This window comes from Oryzias latipes, chromosome 24 (genome assembly GCF_002234675.1).
Source record: "Oryzias latipes chromosome 24, ASM223467v1".
Lineage (NCBI taxonomy): Eukaryota > Metazoa > Chordata > Actinopteri > Beloniformes > Adrianichthyidae > Oryzias > Oryzias latipes.
This window is the reverse complement of record NC_019882.2, coordinates 10555133-10571367: the sequence shown is the minus strand read 5'-3', so window position 1 is coordinate 10571367 and position 16235 is coordinate 10555133. Positions and strand designations below refer to the sequence as shown.

The window sequence follows — 16235 nt, the reverse complement described above, 5'->3', positions numbered from 1 at the left end:
AAGAGTAATGGTAGTTAAAATAATTTAAACACTGAAGCTTAAGCTCCAGTGTTAAAGGATTAAGTCACCTTGATTAACCGACCCTTACTCAAGTTCATATTTAAATAAGCTTCCATCTGGAAGTAAGAGACCTGCCCTCGACTTTCAGCAGAAAGTAGCGTCATGTGACCAGGAGTCATGTGACATTTGGAGATGGGGACGTGTGGCACTTCTCTTTATTTCAAAAAATCCCTCCAGCAGAAACCAAACAACAGGTCAACACAACAGTCAGTCTTATTTACACACCAAACACACGTCATCTGCTAGTCAGGTGAGTCTGAGTCTTTGTCCCGCTGTGAAGAAGAGGAGGGGGATGGCCACACCTCCTCTACCTTCACGCTCTGCCAAGTCAGCAGCAGATGGACGGATGAAGGCCATGAGGATGACAGCTGGTCTCTGTTGTCAGCAACCTCGCCGATTAACTGAGTGATCTCCAAACATCCCAGGAGGGGAGTCCATTGGACAACAAGAGGCGGAGCCTGCGCCGGCCACACTCACTGGTCACCATGGCTCAAACAGTTGTGGATACACGGTAGATAAAGGACGGCTCAACGTCTATCCAGACTCCTCTTCCTCTACAAAAAACTAAAAGTCTCCTCACTGTCCGAGTCGCTGCTGGCAGACTCCGTAGCGCTGCAGGGCACCATACAAGTCCTCGTACAACACGTTTCTGTGCGATGGCACCGAGCTGAAAAAACACGGGACACAAAGTCAGAGCAGCGCCACCTACAGTCAGTCTTAAGAGACGGAGGGACTGCGGCTTACACAAACTCTGTGAGTCGGATGTGCCAGGGCAGGAAGCCGAGCGTGCTGTTCACCGGACCAAACTTCACCACCAGCTCTGGGTCTGGAATGTTTTTGGATTCTGAAACAAGAGACATGTTTTCAACTCCATCCAGTCAAGGTTGACATAAAAAAAAACCTGAAGTGAAGTGAGCTTAAGGCAAACAGATCAACAAGATCATTAAACAGTGACCTTCATTTAGATGGATTAGCTTTCACACTGCACTTCTGAGAGTGGATCAAACTGTTGTGTTTCCCTAAATTCCCCTTTAGGTGCGAATGTGAGTGTTGGTGGCTTTGTGTGGTCCTGAAATGGTTTGGCGAACAGGGTGGAACCCGCCCTCACCCTTTTGAGGTTGGGATAGGCTCCAGCCTCCCTGGGACCCTGAAGAAGACTATAGAGGGTTTAGAAGAAGGAGGCTTTTTCTTTGGTACCTATGTTACTTTCTATGTCTGGTTTACCGGATTGCCCTTCACAGCTGCTAAATTTGCCCGCATTATCAGTCCTCCACCGCCGTGCCTTACAGTTAGCATGAGAAGTTTGATTCATTTCATCTCTGATCTGATCTCACATGTCTACAAGACAAAGTTTCATTCGTCATTTTGACTTTGATGTTATTTTGAATTATAGTTGAGCTTCTTTGTTATTTTAGGAAAACTGATTCATTTTTTTCAACTTGTCCAAAGAATGTCCTCATCTCATCCAATCTTTAACATCCAACATGCTAAATGAGGCCTTCTGGGTCTACAAAGCCGACTTCGCATTCCGTCCGTGATCATATCTTCTAATTTGAAGCAGGACCGAGTACCTCTAAGCATGACGTCCAGCATGGACACATTAATGTCTCTGGAGCTCCTCTCCTTGTTCTCCACTGCATGGCAGAGCTTCCTGGCCGCCTGAACGATGCTGTGCTTCCCGTCTTCAGGAGACAAGACTTTCACCGTGGGTCTGCAGGACACAACTGACACACGAGATACAGTCACCCCACACGGTGAGCATCTCAGCCATCTTTACAGAGAAAGAAATGTCAAGAAAAACTGAGATTCAGGAGATCAGGGCGGTCTCACCACAGTGCTGGTGTTCGTCACCGCCGTTACTCAGAACCTCCACGTTGTATTTGGACCCGTCCAGTCCCAGCAGGTTCTGTTGCTGCCTCATGATCTCCTCCTGCAGATGGGAGTTGTTTTTCTGGAAGATACCTGAGGGACACAAAGACGAGAAAAGTTCAGGTATCGTCAGAGACAAAAATCGGACTTTCTGCATGTCGAGAGAACAGTTTGACTTCATAGGCTAGGATCTGGATATAGAAGAACCCCCCAAAAAGAAAAATAGCACTTTTTTAAACTGATAAACACTTCAGAAGCAACACAAACTGTCAAACTTTATTTAACCCATTTAGAAACAGCTGAAGGAAAGTATGTATCAAACCAAAACAGGTTGACAGAAAAATAAGTTTTTATATTTTCTACAATAGTAACAATAACAAAAGTAAATCAGTGTTTTCTTTTTCAAGTAAATCAAGTAAGACTTCAACCCAAAGGCTCTTGATTTGTTGAAGGTTGTAGACCCCAGTGCTGCAGGATAATGGAAACCAATGATTCTCAACAGATCCTTAGTAACAGTTAGGATTTAGAGCCAAATAAAATAAATCAATAAAGCTTTGTTTTAAAAAAGGACCAACTGTTTCATTGTGGCATACTGTTTGAAAATAATGTTTATATTTTGGAGTTAGACCATCTTTCTTGTGAATATAAAATTTGGCTGAAACCTAAAATAAGTTTGGTTTAATAATGAATTTTTGTTGTGTGCGCCCGAAAAAACTGGATCGCTCTGATCTGAGTCTGATGTCACAGTCAGATCATCACGGATCTGAACCAATCACAGAGGAACAGATCTCAGACCCAGATCATCTTAATTCTTGTGATCAAAACACATTTTGTACTCTTTTACGGTTCAAAACTACCAACATCTTATGCATGTCACTTAAACTTTCGTGTATTACATTTTCTACCGGGGATAAACTAATGTTAACCACAGGCGGTCACGTGACTGGACTTTTTGATTCATCCAAAGTGTGTGTAAGTAATTTAAAAGGGGTGCGCCATGACAGTGCATCATCCGCAGGTGTACTGATCGGGGACAGATTACCGTGATGATCGTAGACGCTGACGTAGGACACACCAACGGCCATGCACCACACCACCAGGTTTGCGATGTCCGTAAAGCTGGGCTCCTCCTCGGCTACCATCAACCCGACGTGCACCGGCAACTTCTCAAGAGCTTTGCCATCCGCCAGCCACTGCGCGCGGCGGCTGCCAGTGTCAGCGCGGCTCCCGCTCACGGGGCTCCGCTCCAGCTTCTTCTGAGAGTCCGTCGGCAGAGCCGCGGGCAGGAGGAGCGCCGCCGCCATCCGCTCCCACAAGCTACCGCCGCGGTTCCGCAGGCGGCCTCGAAGCCACGACATGAGGGCTCTCTTGACGCGAAGCAGAGCGAGCAGGAGCCGCCAAAGCAGGCCGTACAGCAGCGCCATGAGTGCAGCTCCTACTCTGGAGAAATCAGGGAGAAGATTGATTTGCGTGGCTCCGCCGCACTGGAGCGACTCTCAGCTCCCCGCTTTCACTACAGCTGCTGGTTCCACTTCAGCAAACGGTGCTCCACTCCTCGGCTGGTTCCGATAGGCCAACTGGTTCTGTGTGTTAGGTTGTTTCTGTTCGAATCACCTCAGCCCCGCCAATGTATCACCACCTCCACCATAACCCTGCCTGTCAACCTCCGAACTCTGACCTGCGGTGCTGCGTGATACACGGAGCTCTCTGATTGGTCGATACCACAGTGACGGAAACGAGGCCCGCCCAACAATTCAGGGTAGTGTCCCCAGTGGTCAGCGTGCGTATTGCAGGCAATGCTTATTTTTACATGCTTTATGTCTTGAATACTTTCTTTACATTCAAGTAGCAATTCTCAATTTATATCTAACACAGATCTGCTACTTATTTAATATATAAATGTATTAAATAAAATCAAAATGTATTGACTTTATTTCAACAAGGCAACTTTCCATTTGTGGGATAAATAAAGCGTTATTCTAAATTAAATACATTCATTAATTCATCTTCTTCCGTTTATTCCCTTTCGGGGTCATGGAGCTGCTGGAGCCTATCCCGGCCGCTTGTGGGCGAAGGCAGGGGACACCCTGGACAGGTCGCCAGTCTCTGTCACACAAGTAGAGAATCACACACCCACGCAGTCTCACATTCACTCCAATGGACACTTTAGATTAACCAATTAACCTATGAAGCATGTTTTTGGTCGGTAGAAGGAAGCCGGAGTCCCCAGAAAAAACCCACGCATGCACGTGGCGAACATGGAAACTCCACACAGAGAGGTCCCCCATTGATGTTCCGGTTCTTCAGGTCCCCCAGCCAGGACTTGAATCGGGGGCCTTCTTGCTATGAGGCAAGAGCGCCAACCACTGCCCCAATACATTTAAATAAAAATGCCTATTAACAGTAATGTGTTTTACCAAACATCGATTTTCCTTATGTTTATTTGACCTAATGGAAAAATTGACCATTTTAAAAAGAGAGAACGTGGTTATTGCACACATCTTACCGCTAGGCGGCAGTAGCGCGCCCAGCAGTTGCCGCTGATCCATAAAAGAAGTATCGCTCCCCCCTCATTCAGGCAGCGTCATGGCGGACACAAGAGAAAAAGCTTTGCAAGATTACAGAAAGAAACTTTTGGAGCATAAGGAGGTTGACGGACGGCTCAAAGAATGTGAGAACGTGTCTATATCAGTTTGGTGAAAAATAGACAGCAATTTAGCTTGAACTGTTTGCGTTTTCATTTCGATAATCGATAGCCGCGTCTCTCTGATGTTCCTGCTGTGTCATGTAGTTAGCATGTCAGTCTGTGGCCTCAGCCGGGTAAACACACCTTGAACCCAGTTTGCGACTGGATCCCATTTAAGTGGGACCCTTGTGGGTCTTACTAATATAGTCTACTTTGAATCTGGGATTGTTACACCCAAAATTGGACGTTTTTTTGGTGCTATGCTAGCTCCAGCAGCTAACATACAAAACTCAAGCTATGGAAATCTGCAGTGAGACCGCTCAGAGAGCAGAGTCACAGAAGAACCACACCGATTTCTTCTTTAATAAATTGACTACACGGTTACCAGCGGTTTTCAGCGTCTATTTCTGTTGTGTTTTTTAATTCTTTAAAATTGTAACGATAACAAAAACACTGTCCTTTGTGTTAGTGAGGGAGCAGCTCAGAGACCAAACAAAACAATATGAGAAGTCAGAGAACGACCTGAAGGCTTTGCAGAGTGTTGGCCAGGTAAGAACCCAACCTGTCACCGTTTTACAGCCATATATACCTGCTTCATTCTTGCTTATCCACAAAAGTTATAAGTAAAAAAAAAAAGAATAATGAAATCAGTCTTTTCTTTGAAAATGTAATTTTGAAAACTCAAATTCATGGTTAACTTTGTCATTATAGCCATATCCTGTAATGTGCTTTCCAAAAAAATAGTTTTAGTTACAGGTTGACTGTAATCATTAGCATTTATTTGAACCAGAACTTTACCCCTTTTTCTATGCAAGTCACAGATTAAATTGTGGAAATTGTTTTTTATTAACAGCTGAAATGTAAAAAAAGAAAGGTGAAGCAATATTAAATGAATGACTGGAAAAGCTGTGAAAATTAATAGAAAAACATTTGAAGCCAGAAATAACCCCCCCCCCCCCCCCCCCCCCCCCCCCCCCCCCGTGGTCCCTGAACTCACCGGTGAGTCTGCCAATCACATCAGCCGTTTACAATAATACAGGAATGATACAGACCCCCCCCCTCCTATCAGCATTGTTCCCATTCAAAATTTAACATGGTTTCAAAGAATTCTTAGCCATGAAATTGTTCTTTTAAAATAAACTTTATCACAAATCTTGATGATACCCCTTGAATAACCCCCCCCCCCCCCCCCCCAATACCTTTTCCTCATTGTTTGGACCTTGTCTTTGCTTTCTTTTTAGATTTATACATGTTTAATCTTTTTGTTATAAAACGTAAACCGGTTTGATCTCATGTTTTATAATCAAGAATCAAGGAAAATTGTACAACTTGGAATTGAGTTTTTTCTTTTTTTCTTTTATTTTGGGGGGGGGGGGTCGGGTTCATTGTGGAATTATGATATAATAAAATCAAAAATACAGCTAAGTAGAACCTAGGGTTGTACTTGCAAGATGGATATCAAGGATTGCCACAAAACGCATTCTTTGATATTAAGGTTAATTGGATCAATGACAAAAACTGTAGCATTCAGTTTCTGCCTCTAGAAATCATTACTAATTTCACATACGATCTATCTAGTATGCACATGCAATATTTTCAGTCACATGGAGTCTCATTGAAGGGACAATAGGAAATGCCAGGCTTACTGTACTACATTCAGGCATGTCAGGTAAACTGAAGTTTATTTAAGGCTGCGTATTGATTTTTTTTTTTTTTTTTTTTTGGTCTGTGACGTCTTCTTACAGATTGTTGGAGAGGTGCTGAAACAGCTCACAGAGGAAAAATGTAAGTTTATTGAATATTTGCTCCAAATAAGAGGGTATGAATACCTTAGGTTGGAGCTTTGTCAACCTGCTGAGATAAGATTTGTTTTCTTTGGCGTTCTCGCTTGTGTTCTGTTGACGACAGTTGTGTGAAACCTGAAGCTTTGTGTTCTTTACTTTGGGTTTCCGCATCACAGCAGACAAAAACAGACAAATGAAAACGTTTGTGCTTTCCCCCTGAGATCAGCTTCATCTAACGTTTGTATCTGTGACGTTTATTCCTTCCTCCTCTCTTTCTTCCAGTCATCGTGAAGGCCACCAACGGCCCACGCTATGTGGTTGGATGTCGCAGGCAGGTGGGGGCTGCTCCTGTTCCGACTCAGATCTATTTTCACCTGATGATTCTGCTGCAGATTCTAACGTCAGTCTGTTCCTGTTCCATTGAACTGTTCTGGTCATTTCAGTCCTTAAAGCTTTTTAGAACATTTTATTCCCATGTTGTTTTAAAGGTATCGTTTCGTCCTCCAAAGACGTTTGAATCATTGATTTCTGCTCACAGGCTCTGTTGTGTTTCACCTCACCTTAAACTCGCTTTTCTGATCCGCTTGAGCTGAAAAAGTCACCTTTTGATTTGTGCTGATTCCTTTTAAAAATGTAATTTAAGAAAAAATGGTTTTTGACTTTTAGAATTTATAAATTCTCCTGAAAAATCTGGTCATGAATGATGACCAAACAAGTCTCAACTTGCAGAAAAATAATCGTCTTTGTTTGAAGTAAAATCTGAATATTTTAACCTTTTATTTTCCTTTTTAATTATTTGTTGAAAGTTTGATTAAATATGATCAGAAACATTCAACCATCATAGAAAAATCTGCCGTTCAGAGTTTAATCCAGAACATTCTCTCTCTTTCGAACACGGTGTGTCCCCCCCCCTTATCTCTGAAGATGAGGGGGGGAGCCGTCGCACTTCCTGTCCCCTTAAGCGTTGGCGCTCATCCGCCGCGTCTCTTTGCAGTTGGACAAATCGCAGCTGAAGCCTGGAACCAGGGTGGCTCTGGACATGACCACACTCACCATCATGAGGTAGGTAATGTTCCAGAGGGCCCTCCAGATGGGGGAATTTCATCGTATGAATTTAAATAATAGTTGGTTCATTTTGGGGCTTGTCAGTCATCACATGTGCTGTCAGCTGACCACATCTCCATGGTGTCCTACAGGTACCTGCCCCGAGAGGTGGACCCTCTGGTCTACAACATGTCCCACGAGGACCCGGGCAGCGTCTCCTACTCGGAGATCGGAGGATTGTCTGAACAGATCCGTGAGCTCAGAGAGGTACAAACGGTTTTTGAAGGATTCCGAACAAAAAGGTCTTTCTGGATGGCAGATTTTGAACGGATGCTTTGGAGGAGCACATTTTTCCAGAGAAATGCCATAAAAAAGGTCAATCTGAGTTCAAACTCAATCAGGAGATCAAATCAGATCGATTTTACTCTATAAAACTCAAATAGATTCATTTTTAAACTAAAAAAAAACTTTTTTATCCCCAAACTGTGTGTAAAATGCAAAGGCGCTAAGGCTGTTCAGTTGAAACGGGAAGCATTAAAATAGTCATTTAAATTTATTACATAAAGGAAAATGATCAGTATTTGCTGAGTTCTAATCCTGAATTTGTAACAAATGGTAATCCTGGCCTACATGCTAGTTTAGATTAAAATCTATGTTGATGGGGAAATTATTTCTGATAATATATAAACATAAAAAAAGGAAAATACTGCTGATGTTAAAACTAACATGCTATGGGTCCTAATGGCTAAATCAGCTAAAGAAACTAATGCTGCTAATGCAAAAACTGAACTTTTAGAATTGAATGTCCCAATGTTGCCAGAAAACGTCCAAAACAGAAAACATAAAAAGCTAAGTTAACCGCATTAGTACCAGAAGCAGCTGCATAATAATAATTGTTGAAGTCTTAAATTAAAATAGATAATGTAAAAAGAATAGAATCTGAAAAGAGAAAATCTGCAACACGCTCAATCAGAACGGCTTCTGTACGTCTATTTAGACTGACGTGACTGGGTTTCCATGACTACACCTGAGCATTAATGATAGAGGTCATATACTAAGAAAATGAAGCTTGAAATTGCATTTCTGAGTTTGTCTTTAATTACATCATAGTGAATCAAGAGCAAAGAATGTCGTTTGAAAAGCTTGTAGCTCTGACGTAGAAGCTGCATAGGCGAGTCACAAGCTCCCTGCTCCATTTCATAAACCTTTTTTTCTTTAACCATGTTATTCAGGACTTACAATTGTAGATTTTTAAAATTTACCTAAAAGTAAAATCATAAATGTCCTGAAACTAATGAAGTTAAGAGTAGGGTAATGTATTTTTTGTAGCATAACTTGCTGTGGAGTTTGGATGTCACTCTGTCTGTTTACACATCCTTCCTGCTGAGTCTGAACCATGGTGGGTTTTCTGTTCATGGCAGGTGATTGAACTTCCTCTGACCAACCCCGAGCTCTTCCAGAGGGTGGGCATCATTCCTCCCAAAGGCTGTCTGCTGTACGGACCTCCAGGTGAGCCTCTTGTCACTCATCCAATGAAGCAGACGTTCTGTTTCTGGACTGCAGGCTTTTCATCTGTACGTCAACTGTTGATGTTTCTTCTTGAAACAGGCACAGGGAAGACTCTGCTGGCCCGGGCTGTGGCCAGCCAGCTGGACTGCAACTTTCTAAAGGCGAGTGTTGCTGCCACCTTCAGGTGTGAACCTGCTCTGCCTGGCAGTTTTGGTGACCCTCTGTGTGCTGCAGGTGGTTTCCAGCTCCATCGTGGACAAATACATCGGGGAAAGTGCCCGGCTCATCAGAGAGATGTTCAATTACGCCAGAGACCACCAGCCGTGCATCATCTTCATGGATGAGATCGACGCCATCGGTGAGTTCTGCAGCTCTTACAGTGAAGGACTACAACAACACACAGACAGCAGCAATGTGCAAAAGCACTAAGTAGGTCAAAGAAAGATTAAACGGGATCACATGGAGAGAATTTGAAACAAACTTAATCTCAGATTCTACAAGCTTCAGCCTAAACCATTGACTGAGTGAGGGTGACGTCACTCATGGAAAATGGCTTGCTTCCAGCTCCAACCAAATGAAGTCAAATCAGTTGCCGTTATTTTGCTAAACAAATGTTGGAGTGGCACGTTGTCAGTGAGCAGTGATTGGTCCAAGTTGGTCTGAGTCAGCATTTCTATGGCAACAACTCTTTTGCTAATTAGACGTGAGCTTGTTGAAAGTCCACATCCCTACCACTGAAAGCGAGCTCAGGAGAATCTGTCAATGAAACCCTTCAAACCTGAGACCACATGTTTTTATCAAGACATCTGATTGGTCAGTTTATAACATGAGTAATTGAACTACCGTACGTTAAAAAAAAGCACCAAAAAAACAAAGGATTTACAAGAACATGTTAAAATTGCATCGTAGCAGGAATAGTTTTTCTGACCAATAGAATGACTGACTGAGCAGTAGCTGTTTGTTTCTCTATGAAAGTCTATGGGATTTTGGCCTCTTGGAGCCGGCGGGTACTTCCTGTTTGGATCCCGTCATTCAAGTCCTAAAGGACATTGTACTCTGTGGCTGTGAGTTTGCTCAGAATGGCTGCCAAGTGTAGCTGCACTAAGAACAGACGTGGATTGTATTCTATTGAGCAGGAGCTGCTGCACCATTTTAATTTAGACTAGATGGTCAAGCAGGAAAAGGGGAGAAAAAACATTCCTGCAGTAAGAATCGACTTAGATTTCACAATAAAACTGTTTTTTTTTTAATATATATTTTCTTAATGTTTGATTTTTGTTTTGATGAGCTGGCATCCAGATACTCTAGGTCCACCAGTGTTCGATGACATGACAGTAAATTGACATGAACGATGTTGTTTTGTGAAGGTGGCCGACGGTTTTCAGAGGGAACCTCCGCTGACAGAGAAATCCAGCGAACCCTTATGGAGGTAAGAGAATGCTTTTGGTTTCCCAGGTTGATGACACTTACAGTCCCACTCTGATCATCTTTTAAACTGTTTTTAAAGCATTCCCAGTGGTCTTTTACTTATAACTATGCCATTTTAGCCAAACAAACCGTTTTTCAGGACCTAGTTTCTGCAGAGCGGCAGGAGTCGAGTGAACGTGGTGATAAAACCCAGCTGTTCAGCAGACGGGCATTGATTTGTGTCGTGTGTTCTGTCAGCTGCTGAACCAGATGGACGGCTTTGACACGCTGCACAGAGTCAAGATGATCATGGCCACAAACAGACCCGACACTCTGGACCCGGCCCTGCTGCGGCCCGGAAGACTGGACCGCAAAATCCGTAAGATCCCCTCCAGCTCCTCCACCTCCTCTTCCTCTCTCTGCCCCCGTTTGTCTTCTCTGCTCACATCAACGCCTCGGGTGTGATTCTCCTCAGACATCGAGCTCCCCAATGAGCAGGCCCGCTTGGACATCCTGAAGATCCACTCCAGTCCCATCACCAAGCACGGAGAAATAGGTGAGACCGCCGGCACGCCACACGACTGATGCTGTTTAATTTCCCCCATTTGTTCATTAAAAGCCCCGTTCCTCTGCCTGGTTTCAGACTATGAAGCAATTGTTAAGCTGTCAGATGGTTTCAACGGGGCTGACCTAAGGAACGTGTGCACAGAAGCAGGTCGGTCTCTTCATCAGCTCCTCCTCTTCATCAGCTGATCTCTCTGCTGACATAAGTTTTTGTTTTCAGGACTGTTCGCCATCCGCTCAGACAGAGAGTATGTAACCCAGGAAGACTTCATGAAAGCTGTGAGGAAGGTGGCCGACTCCAAGAAGCTGGAGTCCAAGCTGGACTACAAGCCTGTTTAAATCCTCTAGCCCCCCACCCCCCACCCATAAGTTTTCATTGTCTCCGATTTGTTTTGAACTAATGGTCGTGTCCGAGCAGTCACCCTCAAAGAAGCTAAAGACATTGAGAATAGAGGCGGGCTCCAGGCGTTAGTCTGAGCCGCTCTGTCTGCCCATCATTTTTCATCACACATGTTCAGAAATATGTTTTGGTTTACACATCGATGTGCGACTGTGTGGATCTGAGACAGGCAGGCAGGTTTTAGAGAAGCCAAGGGGATCCACAGCAGAAAAAATGGCTCGCTCACATTTAAGACCACAGATTCTGAGATCTGGTCCCAGCAGGAGGTCCTTTGACTTCCAGGTTGAGGCTCATTCAGAAAACTACTTAGTGTTTGCTACACAGGCAAGTCAGTTCAGTTCATTGTTAAACGGGCCAACTTAAAGAAAATAAAGATACTTCAGACTGGTTTTTACAAATGTCCTCCGTCTTTGTGAAATACTTTATACCTCACGCATTACATGGTCTATTTTATTTTGAAAAATCCTTCAAACAGCCTCTTAAGGAAATGTATAAAAAAGGCCTGCAATGTTGCCTGGACAGACTCAGTCTGGAAACGGTAGATTTCTGATTCCCTTAAAAAAATCAACTGGAATCAAATCAAGTCAGCCAGTTACCTTTTGTAGGTTGCTTTTAATTAAGACAATCCCATTTTATCTTGTTTCAATATAAGAGCCTTGAAATTGCCCTTAAAGGGATTTGGCTTTCTGACTGACACGAAGCTGTCTAATCCTAATCTCTAGAACAGCTTTATTTTCTTTCTTGCCTGATAAATTGGTTTGAGGAAAGATCAGATTTGGTTACTTAACGTATGTCAACAACCATCGAGCATAAAATAACCCGTTAAAACTGCCCTTTACAAACGTCTACAGAAACTAGTGGGTCAAACTTTTTATTCTGTTTTTATGTTGGAGCTGCTTGACCTTCAGAACCACTCTTAAGATCTGCTGCATGAACCAACTTCTTGATTAGCTATGATCATCACCTTGCTGGTGAACGAATCAGTAGTACAGAAAACGATGAAGGTTCAGACTTCCTGCTTAAACCTGACTGGATCACCTTTGATCAGTTTTTATTCTGCTACTGTTGACCTCTTTTTGTGATTTAAGGATCCATGAAACTCGCGTTTCAAGGCTCTAGTGATTCACCTCCTCTAGACTAGAGAACAATCACACTTGTTTACAAAACCAATGGAGAATGTCCTCTACATGCACAAATACCGAGTCCAAAGGTCCGGTTCCTCTATGCTGCTGCGTCATGTGATCCCTGTCCTCTCAGGATCGGTCGGTGGACTTCTGCATCACAGAATCCAACGTCGGAGCATGCAGCAGGATCAGGCCTCTTGATTCTAGGTCTAGCCTTGACGGCGGGAAGCTGCTGTTCTTTGAATTGTACGGCATGCATCAGCGATCAGACGCCGTTCCCAGAACGAAAGACTCCAGGACGAAGGCCCTGCAGATGGGACAGTGCTGGAACCGCGGCAGACAGCTGCCGCACACGCAGGCGTGTCTACAGGGGAGCAGCACACGGCTCACTGCCGCGTTCTGACAGACCACGCAGTCCCGACCCCGCCCCTCCGACCAGCTGTCCTCCTCGTTGGGCTCATCCCGCTGGTCGCTGTGTTGCTGCTCAGGAGGTCCTGGCTCTGCTGTGCCATCAGCGGACATGAAGAGAGGCTGCAACGAACAGAAGGGGCTGGTTATCACAGAGCCTGACACAGATGAAGCCTGCAGAGGGCGCTGCTGAGTCACATCTCTACTGCTAAAGGAAAATAGAGGAGCTTGATGTCAGGAAGCATTTTGAGGTCTTTAGCTTTTCTTTATTGTAATTTCTTTTTAAATTTCCAACCCAAAGGCTAAAACACTCAAATTTTTAGTTTTGGCAGGAATGATGTGTAGAAATCCTTGATCAGGAATGAGAGTTCCTAAAGAGCACGGTCCCAGGATTAACAAATCTCAGTCTACCTTCAGCTCATAGACACTTCCCACGGAGGTCAGCAGGTACTGAAACAGGATCCGAGCAGACAAGTTGTATTTGTCGTCAGGAACGTGGACGACTGTCACACTGGCCTTCTGGGAGGAGACAAAAGGTGCAATGAAGATGAGGACAGAGACCTTAGGTCACCTTTAACTCAGCAGGAAACTGCAATTGACGAAATGCGCTCACAATGTCATACATATTCTCTGCCTCGTCCTCTGCCAGGGTCAGTACTGCCACCAGGGGGTAGCGGTCCCTGGGGAGGGGCCCAAAGTCTGTGATGCCGAGATGGGCAGGGATGACCGTGTGTTGTTCCTGTCTGTCCACACAGCCGACGCTGGACGGGTGGGGTCAAAAAGTCAACGCTCACTGATAGACGGTAGGTTGATAACAGGTGTTTAAGCTCAAGTCACATGACTTTGGATCATCTAGCAGAAAGGGAGAGCTCTCAGTAACGGGGAGTGACGCTGCACCAACTGTCCCACCCAAAACTAAGAGAGACTTTCTAAAGAACTACTGCTGCTCTGCAGAAACTATGTCCTTGATTTTGGCTAAAACTGCATAATCATAATTAGAAGACCACTGGGAGCACTTTGAAAATAAAAGATTATTGGAGTGGGACTTTTAACAGCTCGTATGCATCGCCCCCCGGTCAATCAAAAGAGAACATGTCATCAGTGATGTACCAATTTAAAACAACTAATGGAAAGAAAGACCCTGCTTTCAGATTATTCAAGAACACGTCACAGTCAAGTCTCACATAGAGAGACTTGAAACTTGACTTTAGATTTGACCTCAAGGACTTGAGATTGAGGATTTCAGAGGGTTCTCTGCTAGACGGGTCACTTCTGTTTACCAGGATCACTGATCTGAACATTATTGTGAGACATAAAGGATACTGGAAGCTGTGGGAGAAGAGGCAGCGCTGCTTAAGAGCCTCCAGGAGGAGGCTGCTGCTGAAACGCTGGTGGCTCTGATGGGTCTGCAGCGCTCCCTGCAGGGCCCAGATCTCACAGCCCCAGAAGCAGCTCAGGCTGCAGGGTTCCAGGCAAACGGGTTTCAGAGTCACGCCGCCTAAAGGTGAAGCAGTAAAGGGCAAATGGGGACACATTTTAAGAAATCTTGCACAAAAAGTTTAGTCATGAGCTGAAGCGTCAGTTCTCACCTGTGACACATGCAGAACCAGATCCAACCTCTAGAGCAAAAGGGTTAGTCACCTGGACCATGCGTTTCTCAGGTGCTGGCGTGATGGATTCTCCATCGTCAGAGCTGCGGAGGATGACTGGGACATCAAACCCGAACCTACAGAATCGTCACATAGTGGGAGGTCATCAAAAGGGAATCCATTTTTGCCCAATCAAATCCCACCTATGTTTGTTGTTTTACCCGTTTTGCATCACTAAGGACGTTGCTGATTGTATGGCTATGCTATATGTGCTTAGTATGTTTATTTTAAAAAAATGACTAAAATATTATATCACATTCAAATCTTTTATTTTGAAAGTATTGAAAACAGGATATTGATTTGCTATCAGCAAAGCTCTGGTGAAATGATAACAAGAGTCAGCTTTCTCCCTGAATCATCTGTTCGTGACTGACACAGCTGATCTGGGCGGATCGCTCTGCGCAGTCTAAAGGTAGCGGCTTGGTGGTTCCGCTCGGTCCACTTACCATCCCAGCACCATGGCGGCGGTTACAATGAAGCAGAGCGACACCACGGCGATGTAGAAGAGAGGAGAGTATTCAAACAGGGTGACAAGGAACACGGCCGCCATGCCGAACTTCTGCCTGACGTCATGAACTGTAACTCTGGCTCATATGTCACTTATACGGTGGCTTGCATAGGCCAAAAAGCTTAAAAAGTCGCGTTTGTTTTCTAGAAGCTAAACCGAAACTAGACCAATGGAAGTCAGGCTAGACCGAACTGCATCAAACACAACAAATAAAAAAAATACAGAAAGTTACATTTGTACATGTTTGTTTCTTTATTTTTTTTAAATATTTTATTTTATTTATTTGAAAAGGTCCCCAGCTTCATAAATACATTACATAATACATACATAACACATACATACATAAAAGCTAGTTTTTTTAATGAATTCCAAAAATAAGTTTTTCTCAAATTTTTTTTATAAATATGAAGTAAAAAAAAACAAGCAATCAACTGTTTCAATTTCACATTTACCAAGGGCAAAGTACTTCTGCCTTTGCCCTTGCTGCCATCCACTGGTTCTGAGCTTTATTTTTTCACTGTGGATGAAAATCATCCAAATCAATCAGGTATTCACAGCAGATCTCTAATGTTTTTGTAAATCACTTGACACTTGTAGGTTTTTAAATCAGAATTCTAATTAAATTACATCCCTGGGCTCCTAGACTTTAAAGACAGTCTGTTCATCAATCTAAAAAAAATAAAGCTAAGTAAAGTTTGAAATATGCAACCCAATCTCAGTCAAATGTGTATGTATTCCATGACATTGTACTCTGAAATACTGTGCTGTTTGTGCGTGCATAATATAATGTGAATCCTGCTTCAATAATGGCATAATAACAGCACTATAACAGCGCACATATGTACGGTTTGCAGTTTCCTTCTCTACTTGGCTTTGATCATAATAAACTAAATTAAAGTCACAATTTGGAGTTGAATCCTCTACTGCTTCTGTTGAGCTAGCGTTGGTTAGTTTGTCACAAATAACTAACTCTGAGGACATGGTGTTTGCTTCATTTACAAATTGTAGACTTTGTGCTGCAAAAGTGAACTTTTACTAAATAAAACAAATATGTTATTATTAAGCTCTTGTTAAACATAGAGAAAATGACAATATTAGTCTCCTAAGACCATTGACCTGAACCTTAGATTTTTGACCAAAGACTTCTAATGTCTCTCCCCGATTTAACTTCTGGTGCCAGCCCCCAGTGGTAATTTGAGGAACAGCAAAATTTGGTGCCTCCA

At 43.5% G+C, this 16235-nt stretch overlaps 3 protein-coding genes across 4 annotated transcripts; 1 reads left to right on the top strand and 2 right to left on the bottom strand.

Moving 5' to 3' along the window:
* Positions 1-191: 191 nt before the first annotated feature.
* Positions 192-3702, bottom strand: nus1 (NUS1 dehydrodolichyl diphosphate synthase subunit). Its single transcript, XM_004083533.4, has 5 exons — positions 2972-3702; positions 1891-2022; positions 1632-1784; positions 805-904; positions 192-727 (listed from the first exon to the last, which is right to left on the bottom strand). Exons 1-5 carry the CDS (start codon positions 3351-3353, stop codon positions 637-639), a joined length of 858 nt encoding a protein of 285 aa, XP_004083581.1. The 5' UTR covers positions 3354-3702; the 3' UTR covers positions 192-636.
* Positions 3703-4215: 513 nt separating this feature from the next.
* Positions 4216-11717, top strand: psmc6 (proteasome 26S subunit, ATPase 6). Its single transcript, XM_023953327.1, has 14 exons — positions 4216-4600; positions 5085-5164; positions 6361-6400; positions 6682-6734; positions 7394-7461; positions 7596-7710; positions 8865-8952; positions 9052-9113; positions 9187-9310; positions 10320-10381; positions 10618-10738; positions 10835-10915; positions 11003-11074; positions 11144-11717. The coding sequence occupies exons 1-14, from the start codon at positions 4516-4518 to the stop codon at positions 11260-11262; spliced, it is 1170 nt and encodes a 389-aa protein (XP_023809095.1). The 5' UTR covers positions 4216-4515; the 3' UTR covers positions 11263-11717.
* cgrrf1 (cell growth regulator with ring finger domain 1) lies at positions 11308-15201 on the bottom strand. 2 transcript variants are annotated; one of them, XM_011491669.3, is made up of 6 exons: positions 14951-15201; positions 14445-14581; positions 14179-14353; positions 13469-13616; positions 13267-13371; positions 11308-12978 (listed from the first exon to the last, which is right to left on the bottom strand). In XM_011491669.3, the coding sequence occupies exons 1-6, from the start codon at positions 15052-15054 to the stop codon at positions 12706-12708; spliced, it is 942 nt and encodes a 313-aa protein (XP_011489971.1). In that variant the 5' UTR covers positions 15055-15201; the 3' UTR covers positions 11308-12705. The 2 variants fall into 2 exon arrangements, with proteins under 2 accessions (XP_011489971.1, XP_004083670.1); XM_004083622.4 differs by having other exon boundaries at positions 13267-13374; positions 14951-15196.
* Between the last annotated feature and the right edge of the window lie 1034 nt (positions 15202-16235).

Excerpts from the sequence above, each read along its gene's own strand:
- nus1 (XM_004083533.4), bottom strand. The coding sequence starts at position 3,353 with ATGGCGCTGCTGTACGGCCTGCTTTGGCGGCTCCTGCTCGCTCTGCTT. Across the intron at positions 905-1,631 it reads GCTGGACGTCATGCTTAGAG|AATCCAAAAACATTCCAGAC; the intron begins GTACTCGGTCCT and ends CTCTTGTTTCAG. Across the intron at positions 728-804 it reads ATCCGACTCACAGAGTTTGT|CTCGGTGCCATCGCACAGAA; the intron begins GTAAGCCGCAGT and ends GTGTTTTTTCAG.
- psmc6 (XM_023953327.1), top strand. The coding sequence starts at position 4,516 with ATGGCGGACACAAGAGAAAAAGCTTTGCAAGATTACAGAAAGAAACTT. Across the intron at positions 6,735-7,393 it reads TGGTTGGATGTCGCAGGCAG|TTGGACAAATCGCAGCTGAA; the intron begins GTGGGGGCTGCT and ends GTCTCTTTGCAG. Across the intron at positions 10,916-11,002 it reads CACCAAGCACGGAGAAATAG|ACTATGAAGCAATTGTTAAG; the intron begins GTGAGACCGCCG and ends GCCTGGTTTCAG.
- cgrrf1 (XM_004083622.4), bottom strand. The coding sequence starts at position 15,054 with ATGGCGGCCGTGTTCCTTGTCACCCTGTTTGAATACTCTCCTCTCTTC. Across the intron at positions 14,582-14,950 it reads GCCGCCATGGTGCTGGGATG|GTTCGGGTTTGATGTCCCAG; the intron begins GTAAGTGGACCG and ends ACGATTCTGTAG. Across the intron at positions 14,354-14,444 it reads TGGTTCTGCATGTGTCACAG|GCGGCGTGACTCTGAAACCC; the intron begins GTGAGAACTGAC and ends CTTCACCTTTAG.